The sequence below is a fragment of the Typopeltis vanoorti genome, chromosome 20 (assembly GCF_054136105.1).
Source record: "Typopeltis vanoorti isolate ZY-2024b chromosome 20, IOZ_Tvanoo_1.0, whole genome shotgun sequence".
NCBI classification, from domain to species: Eukaryota; Metazoa; Arthropoda; class Arachnida; order Uropygi; family Thelyphonidae; genus Typopeltis; species Typopeltis vanoorti.
In genome coordinates this window covers 77,792,254-77,807,725 of record NC_143568.1, presented here as the reverse complement: position 1 = coordinate 77,807,725, position 15,472 = coordinate 77,792,254, and the positions used below count along the sequence as shown (strand labels likewise).

The following is a 15,472-nucleotide window of genomic DNA, read 5'->3' as shown; positions in this document are numbered from 1 at the left end:
GTACGTGGGTAAAAAGGGCTGTGATGTCATGTGGAAATATGTTCTGTAGGAGCAAGATAGTATCAATGATCGAGAAATTGGTGAAAAGGGAAGTTATGTTAAAGATGACTATTAAATCTTGGTCGTTGAGTTTAATATTTTCAATTTTGTTTATGAAATGTTGTGTATTTTTTATATAGGAAGGGGACTGCCCTACTAATTCCTTGAGTGTGGCTGCTAATTTTTTGGCTAGGTGGTAATTTGGGCTGTCGATTCCTTCAACAATCAGACATAGTGGTGTGTCTGCTTTGTGTATTTTTGGCAGGCCATAAATGCTAGGCAGGCAGGCATAATGGGGTATTAGTTTTTTTGTTGTTTCTTCTGGCCATGTGTTAACAATTCAGTTGTTTTCTTTTTGATACATTTTGTGGGGTTGTAGTTTACCATTTGGTAGGTGTTGTAGTCCGATACCAAATGGTTAATTTTTTCTATGTAAGTTGTCCGATCTAAAACGACAGTGGCATTCCCTTTATCTGCTTTTGTGATTATAATATCTTGGTTATTTTTTAGGGATTTAAGGGCCTGTTTTTTCGTTTTGTTTACGTTGCTGCTTAGTTTTTTGTTTGAATTTAGAATACATGATGTTTCCATGCATATTTTGTCAGCTAGATTGATGGGGAAGGATCTTAAACCTCTCTCAATATGATAAATGATATCAAGTTTGTTTACTGACCTCGGTGCAATGGCATAGTTCAGACCTTTCTCCAGCAGTGAAAGTTCACCTTGGATGAGATTGTAGTTCGATTGGTCGATAATCTCTTCTTCTCAGTCTACCGCAAACTGACACACACAGGCCAGTACATACACAAAAATTCGCATCACCACCCAACACAGAAACCAGGTGTCATAAGCACCCTTAAACATAGAGCTCAAACATTGTTCAAATGAATAAGCTCTAAACCAGGAATATAAGATCATCAACCATACTTTTATAAAAAATGGATACAATAAAAAACTATTCACAAGATCCTCCACAGAGATACTAGTAAAAACAAAAAAGATTTCAAGAATGCTATTGCCATACCTTATGTTAGAAGTATTTCCGAAAAAAAATAGACAGAACACTACACAAATACAACATCAAAACCACCTTTAAACCCCTGACAAAATTAAGACACCTACTCAGTTCTTCCATAGATCCTCTTCCACACTTAGCCCACCCAGAGGTATACAAAATGCAATGCACATGTAACCTACCATACAGGGGAAACAGGGCGAACCATCCCATTTAGGAAGGACGAACACAAACGACACATTAAATATCTCCATTTTGGAAAAACTGACCTTACTGACCACGCACTCCAAACATACCACAGAATTGATTGGAAAAATACCAAGTCCCTACACCGCACCAAAACCTGGTTAGAGAGGAAATTTAAAGAAGCATGTGAAATGCTCAAACATAATCCAAATCTGAACAAAAATGATGACCTAACCATTCCAAGAATGTGGAGGACCCATTTGCAGCCTTTATAGCAACCAGAACAAATTCAATAGCAACTTGAACTGTGCAAGTCCTGAAGAAAATCGTAGTATAACAATCTGAACTGTACAAATCCAGAAGAATCTTAGTACATGAGGACTTTAGCAGTTTATTGTAGTTTTTATTTATTAATTATTTAAATTTGATCTTTATTTATTTAATTTTTTTTTATTTTAATTTTAAAATTTTTTTATTATTATTTTATTTATTTATTTTTTATATTTTATTTTATCTTATTTAATTATCGCTAGAGGTCAGGCTAAGAAACAAATTAATTAACAGCATAGATTTAATTTACCTTTATAGAGTGCAAGAGCACGTAGCTTGGTTCCCTATTCACATGTATCCTTCTGATAATGACCTCAATACAGTGGTCAAAACGTCAAGCGTTATTTTATTAATAATTAGTAAAATAATCATTTCAACACATGTGTTTTGTGTCCCTAAATTCATAAATATCAATGCTGATCACCATGTAACCTCAAAAGAAAGATGCAGAAACAAGATTCAAAGAAAGAACTCCTATTATTTTTAAATAAAATTTATACAACTGGTAACCCCCCAGTAGAATGGAAAAAAGCAATTGTGATTCCTATCTTTAAAAAAGGTAATAGAGATAACCCTAAAAACTATAGAGGTATAAGTATACTAAATACCTGTTACAAAATATATAGCAGAATTTTAAATAGCAAACTAATGAAATATTCCGAAAACTTTATTTTAGAAGTACAGAATGGATTTAGAAAAGGACGATCATGTATAGACCCAACCTTTTGCCTAAATTAATAATAGAGAAAAGAAGAGAATACAATTTAGAAACATATATTGCATTTATTCACTTTGAAAAAGCATGTTAAAAGAAATGACAAAGTTAAAAGAAGCATTTTATTTAACATATTAAATGAAAGGCAAATACCAAATAATATCCTAAAAGATATCATAAGTATATATATGAAAATAATCAAATACAAATAAGATTAAATCCTGAGCTATCATATACGAGAGAGATAAACCAAGGGGTTCAACAGGGATGCCCCCTCTCAGCAACTCTCTTTAATATTTACCTAAATGAAATAATAATAAAATCGAATAAAAATTTCCATCAAGGTATTAAACTTTCTCCTACTATGAACTTAAACACTCTCCTTTTTGCCGTCGACCAAATAATAATTACAAATTCTGAAGATAACTTACAGAAAACTATTTTAGATCTAAATGAGATAGCCAAAGATTATGGTATGATAATATCAACAGAAAAATCAAAAACTATGGCTTTTAAAGGACAAGATCCAGTAAGAATTAAAATAGTAATAGATAACAAGATCTTAGAACAGGTGAATTCATTTAACTACCTAGGATGTATGATCACATATGAAAATGAAAAAGATATAAACCTAAAAATTGCAAAATATTTAAAAATAACAGGTGTAATTAACTCTATATTTAAACCAAACCGAGTTCAAAAACAAACTAGACTAAAGTATACAATACATTAGCCCTACCAGTCTTATTGTATGAAATCTGGACAATAAAACGAAAAGACAAATGAAGATTAATAACAGCAAAAATGAAGTTTATGAGAAAAACTGCAAAGTATACTCTATTTGATCACAAAAGAAACAAAGAAATTATGAAAGAATTAAACCAAGAATCAGTAATAGAAAAATTTTAAAAATATAAACATAAATGGATGGAACACATTCAAAGAATGAAAATAGAAATTTACCAAAACAAGCCATTAGGAAAAAGAAAACCAGGACGTCCTCTTAAAAGATTCAACGATGACTTCTAAGGCCGGAACAAGTCACACTAGGCCTAAATCCTTGATATGCATGATGATCTCTCAATGGAGCGCTCCAGAAAATTCACGAGCCAACTGGATATTTGTTTAGCTCCGTATTATGAACTTAATAAAAAATTGTAGCATAGTGGTAAGCAAGGTCTTATTACTGACCTCATGATAGCTAAACCAGCCGAAGTATGCAATCTCTTGGACAAATGACGTCCAAGAGATTGCTGATGATGACGTCCAGCCATTCATAAATAAAGAACATCTACAAAATGTTAGTTTTGAAGAGAGTGATGACAATTAAAATATACACTTTATTTTATTTTGCCTAAAACATTTATGTATTATGTGCAATGAAGTTTACGTACAATTTTTTATAATTTTATACTATGTATTTGTTTCATAGTTTATTTGTTTTCTTAACTTAAATGAATTACCTGAATGAAATAAAAAAATATTTTTGTTGGATGTCATTGTTTATATAATAGTAAAAAAAAAAAATTTCAGAACCTAAGTCTGATCTGAGTCTCACATAATGCGATTTATATAAAGCGGCATTTTTGTGGAACTTAACATCCACGTTATACGAGGGTTACCTGTATTTGTGATTTTTCACCATAAAAAGTGAATTATAAATTTGACTGGATTTTATTAGCATTACAGTTTGTCATTAAAATATTCACTCTAATGAATATTTATAAATAATAAATTTTTTCAACTGAAAAAAAGTATCCATATAAAAATTCATTAATAAATTCATTAGAATGCAAACTTCTAATATAAGTAATCTAATTTAAAATAATATTCTTTTTCCAATATTTTTAAATGATAAATTTATCATTCGATTTATTCAACTGAGTACATATTCTACTGGATCAGTAACGGAAAATCATAATGCACTGTCATTCACTACTGTGTTACTTTGTTCATTCACGTACCTACTTGTCAACTTGTTTAATTAATAGTTAATTAACATAGCCCATACCAATTCGCTATTAATTAAAAATTGTAATGCATAGGATTCTGTTGTTGTTTTCTTAATCAATCCCATGTGAGATTTGCAAAACATATAGCACATTAATGCCATATTTGGTTACATGGTTAGGAGGAAAGAAGGAACTCGTTGATATGTTTTTTGAATCAACGGAGCTGCAATTCTTAAGGGAAACTGTGTGGGAAAGACTGTTTCAGAGAACAGAGTTAGAAGAAGTCAAAGCATTTTTAGAGAGACTTTTAGTGCACCACAGATTTGGGATTCACATAGCATGAAAAACTAAGGTTCTTAGTTTACATGATACTGAGGTGATGATCCCCTTGGATGTGATATCCTGGTTCACTGACATACTGATCAAGAACACTCAAAGAGCATTTCCCTGGGAATATAGCTGATTCATTTAAATTCATGATCAACACAGCTATTTCACTTGAAAAAATAAATTGTATGAACAAACTGAAGGAACTACTATGGGTAGTCCTCTCTCTCTCTCTCCTGCATTACAAAACTTCTTTGTGGAACATTTGGATGGCCCACTTTTCAGTAGTCTATTCCTCAACCCTGAAATGGTTCTCTTTGTTGAAAATATTTTTACAGTCTAGTAATGCTTGGGGACTAAATTATTAATTATATAATAAAATTAGCATCTAGTAAAGTTCAGTATTGAATGAAAATCAAACAACTGTCATCTCTTCCCAGAAAATTTAATGACATACTCTTACTGGTATGCTATTCAATTTCTGATTACAAGAATCCCACTTTTAGAGGTCTGTACATCCAATTGTTCTCACATGGTTTATCCATTGCAGAAGATGAGAACTGTCAAAACACTGATAAACAAAGTTCATTCCATCTCTTCAACAATCTATTGGCTGAACTAAATAATATAACAATTATTATGATTGCTAATTTATATGACTAGGCAAATGTTCAGAAAATCTTTTGTAAATATCAACTCTCAACTAAATCTCAATGAGATGTTAGAAAAACTGCTATATCCTGCTTAAAGGAACATTAGAGTGAAGCACAAGTTCTTTGCATATATAATTTACAATATTACCTTCAAACCATTTAAAAATTGTCTTCCCTTCTACCTGCCACCAAGGACAAATTACCTGCTGTTTATCAAGTGCTTTGATCTTGTTGGCTGTCTTATTTTCAACAACTAGCCATTCTTCTGAGATCACAATTCAAAAAGCCAAAAATTACATTAAATACTGAAAATCTCAGAAATCTGGACTTGCATCAAATGTTAGAACTACTAATCACAGAGTTCAAGGGAACTAAACTAAGATACTTCTGACAGGTCAATGCAAATTTACTCATCTCTTCTTGGAAACACGTGAGACCATTTCAGTATTCAAATCTGAATTGTTCAGAATGCATGCTTACATCCAAGATTTGGGAAATGATTCCAATAAACTGTAACTTAAAAAAAAATTATATTATAATATGCATAAGCCATGCATTATATAATGGTGAATGCTCATTGGTTCTTTTAAACTTTAATAGTGTGTTCTCTTTCTCATACAGCTATGACTAAAAAGTTGTAAATGCACGTTACATAGCTTCATCACTTTTTAAATGTTTTTAGAGTTATTACACTCTCTCTATGTCCTTGTAGCAAGCAGCAAAATTTCAGAGGCAATAAATATTTTTTCTGCATGTCAAGTCAATATTAATTTTACTAGTATATCTGACAACTTTTCTATAAAATTTAAATAAAACAATTCTTACAGACATGCAAGCTTATGTTCTCTATTGCATTTGAAATTTTCTCATTCTTCATTTAATGATTCTTAACTTCCTACATTTCATCCAATTCTTGCAATGATAAATGATGGCATTGAATGTTGCATTAAAAAAAACATCATTCATACCATCTTTTTCTTTTTTTCAGAAAGAAATCAGAAGATTGTGAGGTTCTTGGCAAAACAAGTAATGATGTTGATTGTTTTAATAGTATGTGCTCTAAAACTAGCCATAGTTCTGCCTTTTTATTTCATACTATTCCACTGGTATATATCCTGAAGCTTGGAAAGTAGCCATATTCAAACAATTCATAAGATGAATAGATCAAATTACTGTCCAATTTCTTCATTTTAATTTTTTCTAAAGTAATGGAAAAAACCAGTACTACTTCACTTTTACACTACTTGGAAACCTCTCAACTAATAAACAATCCTCAGTATGAATTTTCCCCCATCATTAATCAACAGGGATCTTCTTGCTTGTGTTAGTTATGCCATTACATGGTCTGTCTTCTGCATCTGGTTTACACATTATATCTGATGATAGATGGATCTTTATCTTCAAACTTTACAACTAACACTGAGATTCCTTTAGTATCCATTCTTTCAGCTACCCCCCCCCCTTTTTTTTTTTAAATATTTTCTCCAAATAACTATACACTAAATCCACAGTTCTGCTGATGACTGGACACTGCACTTTATATCTGATAATCCTTGCACAACATAAATCAACTCTCCTAAGTATGATCTTAAAAACATTTGGGCAACACCTGTCCTGATATCTAGACACATCTTGTCCCTAAATGGTTTGTTTGGCTTGTACTTCTGCTCAAGATGCCACTTTAACTTTGTCAACTCTTACTCTATATAAATTCCAAATGCATCCAACCAGTGAATATTGTTCTCATATTTCAGGTAGTTCCCCTAAGATTTCCTAAAAATATTTGACATCATACGGAAAAGCAGATACAGAAAATTAGATTGATTAATAACATTTTTGCTATCTCAATCCAGCGTCTTACACACAGCAGAAGTAAGAAGAAAATTTTAAGAGCAGCTGCACATTCTAACAGATTTAACACGTTTAGAAGGTAAGAGAATTACTAATGACAGTGACTATGGAAATATATGAATAAAATGCTAGCAGCAGCAGAAGCTATGTCTTCTGGAAATCTTTCCATATATATATATATATATATATAATCAATTTTTTACCTTGGGGATATTGTATATTAGGATAACCAAGTTATTTTATAAACTTGGTTATTTTAACTCCTAATCCCAAGTATGCAAACAATTAAGTTTGCGCCTGAAACAAAGTTCAAGTCTAAAGATGTTACAACACCAGGGCAACTCATTGTAAAGGTGGGTAAAGCTCTGATCACTATTCTTAGTATTTTCCATAATGTAAAGCACATCTCACTAGAAGATGTATACTGCAATGCATTATGGGTGGGGTCACTACTCACACCGGTTTCAACCTTTTTTGAGGTCTCCTCAGTGAGTAGCTAGACCCTAAATACCAAGGTTATAGTAATACGGAGCCTTATCAACTTTACCTATGGGAGTTGCAACAAGGTGTTTTCATTTTTAATAAAAATCTCTGGAGGAGATATAGATGTAATCAATTTTTTACCTTGGGGATATTGTATATTAGGATAACCAAGTTATTTTATAAACTTGGTTATTTTAACTCCTAATCCCAAGTATGCAAACAATTAAGTTTGCGCCTGAAACAAAGTTCAAGTCTAAAGATGTTACAACATCAGGGCAACTGATTGTTAAAACAACCAAGTTTATAAAATAACTTGGTTATCCTAATATACAATATCCCCAAGGTAAAAAATTGATTACATCTATATCTCCTCCAGAGATTTTTATTAAAAATGAAAACACCTTGTTGCAACTCCCATAGGTAAAGTTGATAAGGCTCCGTATTACTATAACCTTGGTATTTAGGGTCTAGCTACTCACTGAGGAGACCTCAAAAAAGGTTGAAACTGGTCTGGATAGTGACCCCACCCATAATGCATTGCAATATACATCTTCTAGTGAGATGTGCTTTACATTATGGAAAATATTAAGAATGGTGATCAGAGCTTTACCCACCTTTACAATGAGTTGCCCTGGTGTTGTAACATCTTTAGACTTGAACTTTGTTTCAGGCACAAACTTAATTATTTGCATACTTGGGATTAGGAGTTAAAATAACCAAGTTTATAAAATAACTTGGTTATCCTAATATATATATATATATATATTTTTTTTTTTTTTTTACAAAAAATTATATATTGCTCCCACTGACAAAAGATTTATTTGTGAACTTATAATAATGCATAACATGGGTGGGTTAAGAATTTTTTTTGTTCTATTTTTATTGATTTCATATATATTTTGTATTTTTATTGGACAACCTACTCTAGAGATCAAACAGGGAACTTTTTCCAAGCCACTTCAGGCCTCTAATAAGGGGGAAGTGGTCTCACACCAGGCAATGAAATCCATCTCATTTCATCAAGCAGTCTTCAAAACTAGTGTTAATAAGATACTTCTTTCCAACTTTCAACATCCATCCACACTACCGGGTATGAAAGGGTGACTGATCTCTTATACACAGCAATATACCATAAAAAACTTTTTATTACAAATTCTGTTGACTAGATACATTAAATTTAATCATAAAAATATGCTTATTGAATTCAGAAATTGTTTTAGACTACTTTTATTAAATTTGATTTTTTTTTATTTAATTCTGAATTTCTTAACCCCCCCCCTTCCTTTTTTTGCCATGATATACTCTCAAGGATTAACAAAACAGTTTACTACAACTCCATTTATTATAATTATGAACTTTTTCTAAATAAACAGCTTTCTTATATAATTATCTACTAAAGTGATGATAATGACTACAATATAACCAGTGTTATCCATAATAAAAGAATACTTTAGCAGCATGATTGCATGACTGTCAAAAAAAAAAAAAAGTTTATGCACAATATCAAACATTATATAGAATTATATTAGAAAGATTATGCAAACTTATTTCATCACCTTTTTATCTTTTTCAGATCCATCTGTCAAAAGTACACCTTTAGTCTGCATATGTCTATATAACAACCTCTGTAGAGAAGACATGTCACATTTCACAACATACTCCACCTGAAAGATATTACAAGTTTTAATATGATAAGCATTATACTAAAACGTGACAAAGAAATAATTACTAACTGCATAACATAACTAATTTCCTAATAATTGAAATAACTTTGGTATATTCTTTCCAGATTTCCAGTGATATGGAAATTGTGTATACGTTCATTATACTAATGTCTAGAGTTGACTTATTATAGTAAATCTGTATAACATTATACCTCTGAGTCATTATGGAAGGGAGCTGACATAATAGAAGTTGATTCTTGTTCGGGATTAAACAGCAGTGTAGGAAATGTAGACCAAACATAGAGATATGTGTTAAAAAAATTGAGGAAACTGCAAAGCTAATGAAATTCTGTTCACGACATTCACTATTCATTACCAATACCATGTTCCAATATAAAGATGGCACAAATACATACATAGAGAGAGAGAGAGGACACAGGAAATAAGAATCATTCGGGTTTGCAAATATTTGGTATACATCACTGATTTGTAATGCTGCAGGAAGATAAGCACTTTATTCAAATTTTTCTAATAATACTGAGTAAATTTATTATTTAATAAGTGTGCAAGACAGACTGATTATTTAGACATAAGTAAAATGCTATTTTCTTAAATTAGATATAGATACATTGCTGGTATGGCACCTGTGCTTAGCAGAACTATGGTGGCTAAGACTTATTTGTTGGGTGTGCTAAATTTGCATGATTTTGTGCAGTGTAAAATTTGCAAGACGTATTCATTATGAATGTTAAAAGATTTGTGGAAGGACTGCAAAACTGGTGAGAGAATATGCATGATAGTAGAGTAAATATAATTGATGTAAGACTAGAAAATGTAAATGCTGGTGATAACATTGAAAGTGTAGTGGCAGAACTTTAGGGGAGTGTACGGGGGGGGGGGGGGGGGGTAGATTCCAAATAGAAACAAACAACATAGAAACAAGAGAAACGCTCCTTAAAGGCGTAGAATGTGAAGTGAAAAAATACCTACCCTTCCTAGTCGGAAGTATTTTAAAATCCGTAAAAATTGACAGGTTTCCACTCGAATATCTAGAGAAATGGGAGGAAATCATTAAAACCATTTTCTCCAAGTGAGGGATTGTCCAAAACGTAACAATTGGACAAGACGTGGATATCCCAGAGTGGAAGTCAGGGGAAGTGAGCATTTCAATCGAGATGAAAACCGAGGTCCCCAACTTGATTTTTTTAGGCTCAGCAAGAGTAATAGTCAATTATCCAGGCGTAAGAAAACAATGTTTTCGGTGCACCGCTTTGGGTCACCTTAGCGCTCACTGCCTGAAAAACAACACATGCCGCAACTGCTTATCGACAGAACACACATTGAATCAATGTGAGTCACTGTGCCGTAAATGTGGGAACACATCCCATAAAATAGACATTTGTCCTAATAGGACCCTTGCAGAAAGAGCAGGAGGCGCCATAACACCTGCAGCAGTAGCCATTCCTAAGCTCACAACACAGGACTCTCGAGCTACCGGCCAAACAGTAAACGAACCACAAACAACTGAACCAGAAGAGTTTCCAGCCCTCCAACCGCCAGCTACCGCAACGACTACATTAGGAAATCAGGCAATAACTGGGAGGAACGCAGAAAGGAGAATTAGGAAGAAAAAGAAACAGAACACTAAGAAATCTTACACCAATGAATCGGAAGGCAACAATAACAGCACAGAAACAGAGGAAATGGAAATCAACACCAGTACAACAAAATGACCCATCACGCCGGAAGAAGAAGGAGAAATGAAACGAAATAAACAGGACACTGAAAGCCAAATAGAAGCCTCAAGTTCAGATGAGGATGAGGAAGGAAATGAGATAATATCGTGAAACAACACAGAAAATGAGGAAGAAACCTTATCAGAAGAAGAGGACAGAGAGCAAGGAAACAATCCAGAAACTAAGGAAGGAACAAGCTTTGTTAAAAGCAATACTCCAAACGGCTCTGTCATTTTGAAGAACTTTAAGGGATCTCCTAAAACGGCAGAAAAACTATTTCAGATAATGACCACAAAAGGAGAGCCAACTTTCTTGTTCTTTAAGAGGAGCAATAGACTCATATGGGGAGAACTCTATGTAAAAGATATAACCAAGGTCGAGCCCCATCAAATGGACGGTCACCTGGACTTAACAGAAGAAGAAAAACAACACTTATGCGACACATTGAAGTCGCTGACACAAGTAGATTTGGAAAAGAGATACCCATGGATAATGAAGGAATTTGAAAAAAGAACTTTACAAGTAGATACAAACACCGGTTCTTCTCACCCCATTACAAAACCGGTAAAAAGAAAAGAACCCCTATATGAATATTCTAATGTAACAAAACGAATCCTATTCTATCTTAGGAATAAACCTGAGATAAAAAACAAAGTCGACACAGTTATACAGGAAAAGGGAGAGGTGGCTTTGCAATGTGAAGGTGAGTTAGAGAGTCTTAGAATATGGCTCAAGTTTGGGAAAGTCACTTATGACCGAGCGGAATGGAATGAATGCTTGAAGAGAATATGGCAACTTAATGATGAAGAGTCAGTACACGTACTCACAGTGATGGAAAACGTGGTAAAAGACTATGAGGAAGCGGTAAGAGATAGCAGGGCAAATATGACTTGAAAAAAAAAAAAAAAAAAAAAAAAACTTTTAAGTTTCTTGGTTCTGTTTCTGTATGTTCACGCTTAATCCACATAGGAGGGGGCAGACCTGAGAATCCGAGCAGCAAATGCTTACAGCGAGGCGGTGCAGCTCCTTGCGGGCTGCATCACTCAGGCCAGGCTCTTCCCCCGTTCTTGCAGTACTTTTCTGTTAATTCACCAACTTTTGTTGTTTCTGTTTATGTGTGTCCTAGTTCTTTTGATTTTCAATTTATGTGTGTCTTCCTGCATTTGTTTTTTTCACTTCTTTCATCGGCCAGACATCTGAAGAGGTGGCTGGCCGGAGAACGAGGAGGAGAACGGATGGAGGGAGATAATGTCGGAGATCTGCTTGGTGTTGGCATTTAAGTCAGGCCAAGTAGATCGACTGAGGCCTCCTTTAACTATCTACTACTATCCACTCTATCTTTCCTCTCCTCTCTCACTATCAAGCTGACTCTCAGCACAACTTTTTTAAATCTAAAGAGGCCAGTGATAAAAGGCATGAACTCCCATTCTATCTCAATAAAGGTCGAAACCAGTCTGGGTAGTGGCCCCTTGCCTTTAATACAAAACATCATACATCCCCTTCTTGGAGATGTGTTTTGGCATTAAGGGTAAATATTAAGATTAGTGATCAGAGCTTGCTCCACCTTTACCACGAATTGCCTTGGTCTTGCACTACCTGTGGGATCAGCTAGTCTTGCATAAATTGCAGGCGCAAACGTGACATTTTGTCTGTTTGCTTACTTGGAAAAAATGGAGTAAAACCAGGTTTAAAATTGCTTGGTATCTTTAACATAGCAAATGATCAGTTGAACTAAAAACACAAACAAGAGGTCTGAAGCCAAAACAAAAATGGTAAGAATAATCGAGAGAACAAGCATAATTATTTACAGTGATTCTATGATAAAGGGAATTCTTCATGAAAGCACTGCAAAATCTTGTTTACCTGGTGCAAAAATTCAAAATATTAGTAATGCTGTCAGAATGCAGAAAGGGAAAGTTAAAGAATTAACTGTTTAATTGGTTCCATGGCTGGAACCAATGACCTGAGAGGTGATAAAATATTGTGTGAGAAAGGATGTCAAAAAGTTGTTGAAACAAGGTGAACTCTGCTGCCATGCTATGATAGAGATAAACTGAGAAGGAGAGTGATGATAGCTAATGAATCAATACATACATTGTGTAGAAGGAATGATGTTGAGTCTGTTGACTTATGTGCTGAGTGAGATGGATGGAAAGATTTGTACAATGCTGATGGATAACACTTAAATGGATCTGGAGTTAGGTGTCTGGAGAGAGTGTTATTGACTGAGAATGTGGAAGTGCAAAGTCATGATAATTGAAGCAATTAGGGCAGATGCAGACTAATGTGTCTGAAGGCACCCATGACACGAATGAGTGTGTGTAATTGAACAAAAATGTGGAATCAAGTCTCTCAAGGCAACAATATTGAATGGAGTAGTGAATTCAGAATGTAAAGGTGATTGAGGGTCTAAGGGGATGCTACAGTTTCTATATAATAATGCTAGAAGTATCAGGAATACAAGGGAAGAGTTTTTGGTATTGTTTGTGCAACCTCACTGAAAGTTACAGGCATTAGTGAGACTTGGCTAATGCAGATGACATAGTTACATGGATAGAATGTGGAGCATTTAGTGTTTTCAGGAAGGACACGGTAGACAGGACAGGGGGGATGGGGTACTGTTTATGATACCAGATGAATTGCAGCCAACAAGATTAGGAGTCAGTCTGGCAGATGGCAGTTCTTTTGAGTCAATCTGGTGAGATCAAGGCCAACAGGACAAAATATAAAATTAGTTTCTGCTATAGGCTAGGGAAATGAAAAGTAAATGAAAGTAAGCATGAAGCAGGTGTAGGTTTCCTGCTAAGTAGCAAGGCCTGTCAGGCAATGATAGGATACAAACCAGTTAGTGAAAGGATAATAGTTGCAAGATTCAGTGCCCAACCATTTAATATCACAACCATTCAAGTATATGCACCCACTGCGAAGAGTGTAGATGAAGACATTGAGAGATTTTACAGAGATCTACAACTAGAAATTGATGAGGTACCGAAGCAGGATATACTCATCATTGGAGGAGACTGGAATGCAAAGATTGGCAGAAATAACACAGGATGGGAAAAGGTTATGGGAAAATTTGGAGATGGAGAAAGAAATGAACGTGGAGAGATGCTTCTGGAATTCGCCACTGATAACAACTTGATGATTTGCAATACCAAATTCCAACAAAAAGATTATCATAAATGGACATGGCGCTCCTTCGATGGCAGGCATAGGAATATGATTGACCTGATATTAATAGATCAGAAATGGAGAACATCAGTTCAACAGTGCAGATCATTCCAAGGAGCTGATATTGATTCAGACCAATTTAGTGATTGCAAATATAAGACTAAAACTGAAACAGAAGTACAAAGGAAAGTTCCAAAAGGCTAGAGACATTTCACGACTAAATGATAACAGGCTAAGAACAGCATATCAAAACATACTGGAAGCTAAGCTTAAGACCACAAGTGAAAAACAAAATATAAACACAAGAGCAGAACGACTGACTACAGTACTAAAAAAAGCAGTAGAGGAAGTAATTCCTGAAAGAGAGAAGACAAATAAGAAATGGATAACTCAGGAAACCCTGAAATTAGTAAAGAGAAAAGAGAACTGAAACTTAAAAGAGATAATTCAGAGGCAGCAGATCAGCTATACCATCAAAAATGCAATGAAGTGCAGAAAGCAGCAAGACCTGATAAAGCCAAATGGCTGGAGGACCAATGCAAAGATATTGAACAGTACTATGGAGAACATAAAACTAGAGAGGTCTATAAACTTATAAGAAATGTCAATAGGAAGTGGCAAACAAGACAGTAGCAGTCAAAGATGAAGATGACAAAATAATGCAGTGAACTATATAAAAATCAACTAAATAATACTGCAACAGAAGTAATCAAAGTACTAAAAGCAATCTCTCAACCAGCAGAGATCTTTGAAAATGACTTGTTCGAAGAAGAGGTGAGTAAGGCTATAAAACATCTTAAGAACAACTCTTGTTGTTCTTAAGAAATGGGGGAGAATTGGTTGTAAAAGAAATGCATAAGCTATGTAATGAAATATGGAGAACAGAGTATGCCCCCGAAGAGTGGAAAAACTCTGTCTTGGTTGCTCTTCATAAGAAAGGCAGTGCTTTAGAATATACCAATTACAGAACTAATTCCAATAACGAGTCATCTTGGCAAAGTGCTAATGAAAATATTTACAGAATGCCTGAAGGGTCATATGGAGGCACATCTTCCTGATGAGCAAACCGAATTTCGAAAAGATCGAAGTAGAGTGCAACAAATCGTACTGAGACTAATAGCAGAAAGCATGAAGAAAGAACAAAAAGATATACTGCTGTTTCAAGGACTTCCAAAAAGCATTTGATAATATTGACCAAAATATAACATGGGCTGTCTTGAAATCCTATGGTGTGAACAATAAATTGATCTGCCTGTTGAAACATATAAACAGCCAAGCACAAGCAACAGTCAGGATAGCAGGAGTGACTGGAGATTGGTTTGCCACTAGTCAAGGGGACCCAATATCACC

General features: G+C 34.2%; 1 protein-coding gene across 6 annotated transcripts in view; it reads right to left on the bottom strand.

The window, feature by feature from the left end:
• Positions 1 to 15,472, bottom strand: part of brm (ATP-dependent helicase brm) — a 677,861-nt gene that overhangs the window by 289,849 nt on the left and 372,540 nt on the right. For all 6 annotated transcript variants that reach the window (XM_090410652.1, XM_090410651.1, XM_090410655.1 and 3 more), the window contains one exon: positions 9,108 to 9,215. In XM_090410652.1, the coding sequence (XP_090266778.1) occupies positions 9,108 to 9,215 (108 nt within the window). The remainder of the gene's footprint in view (positions 1 to 9,107; positions 9,216 to 15,472) is intronic.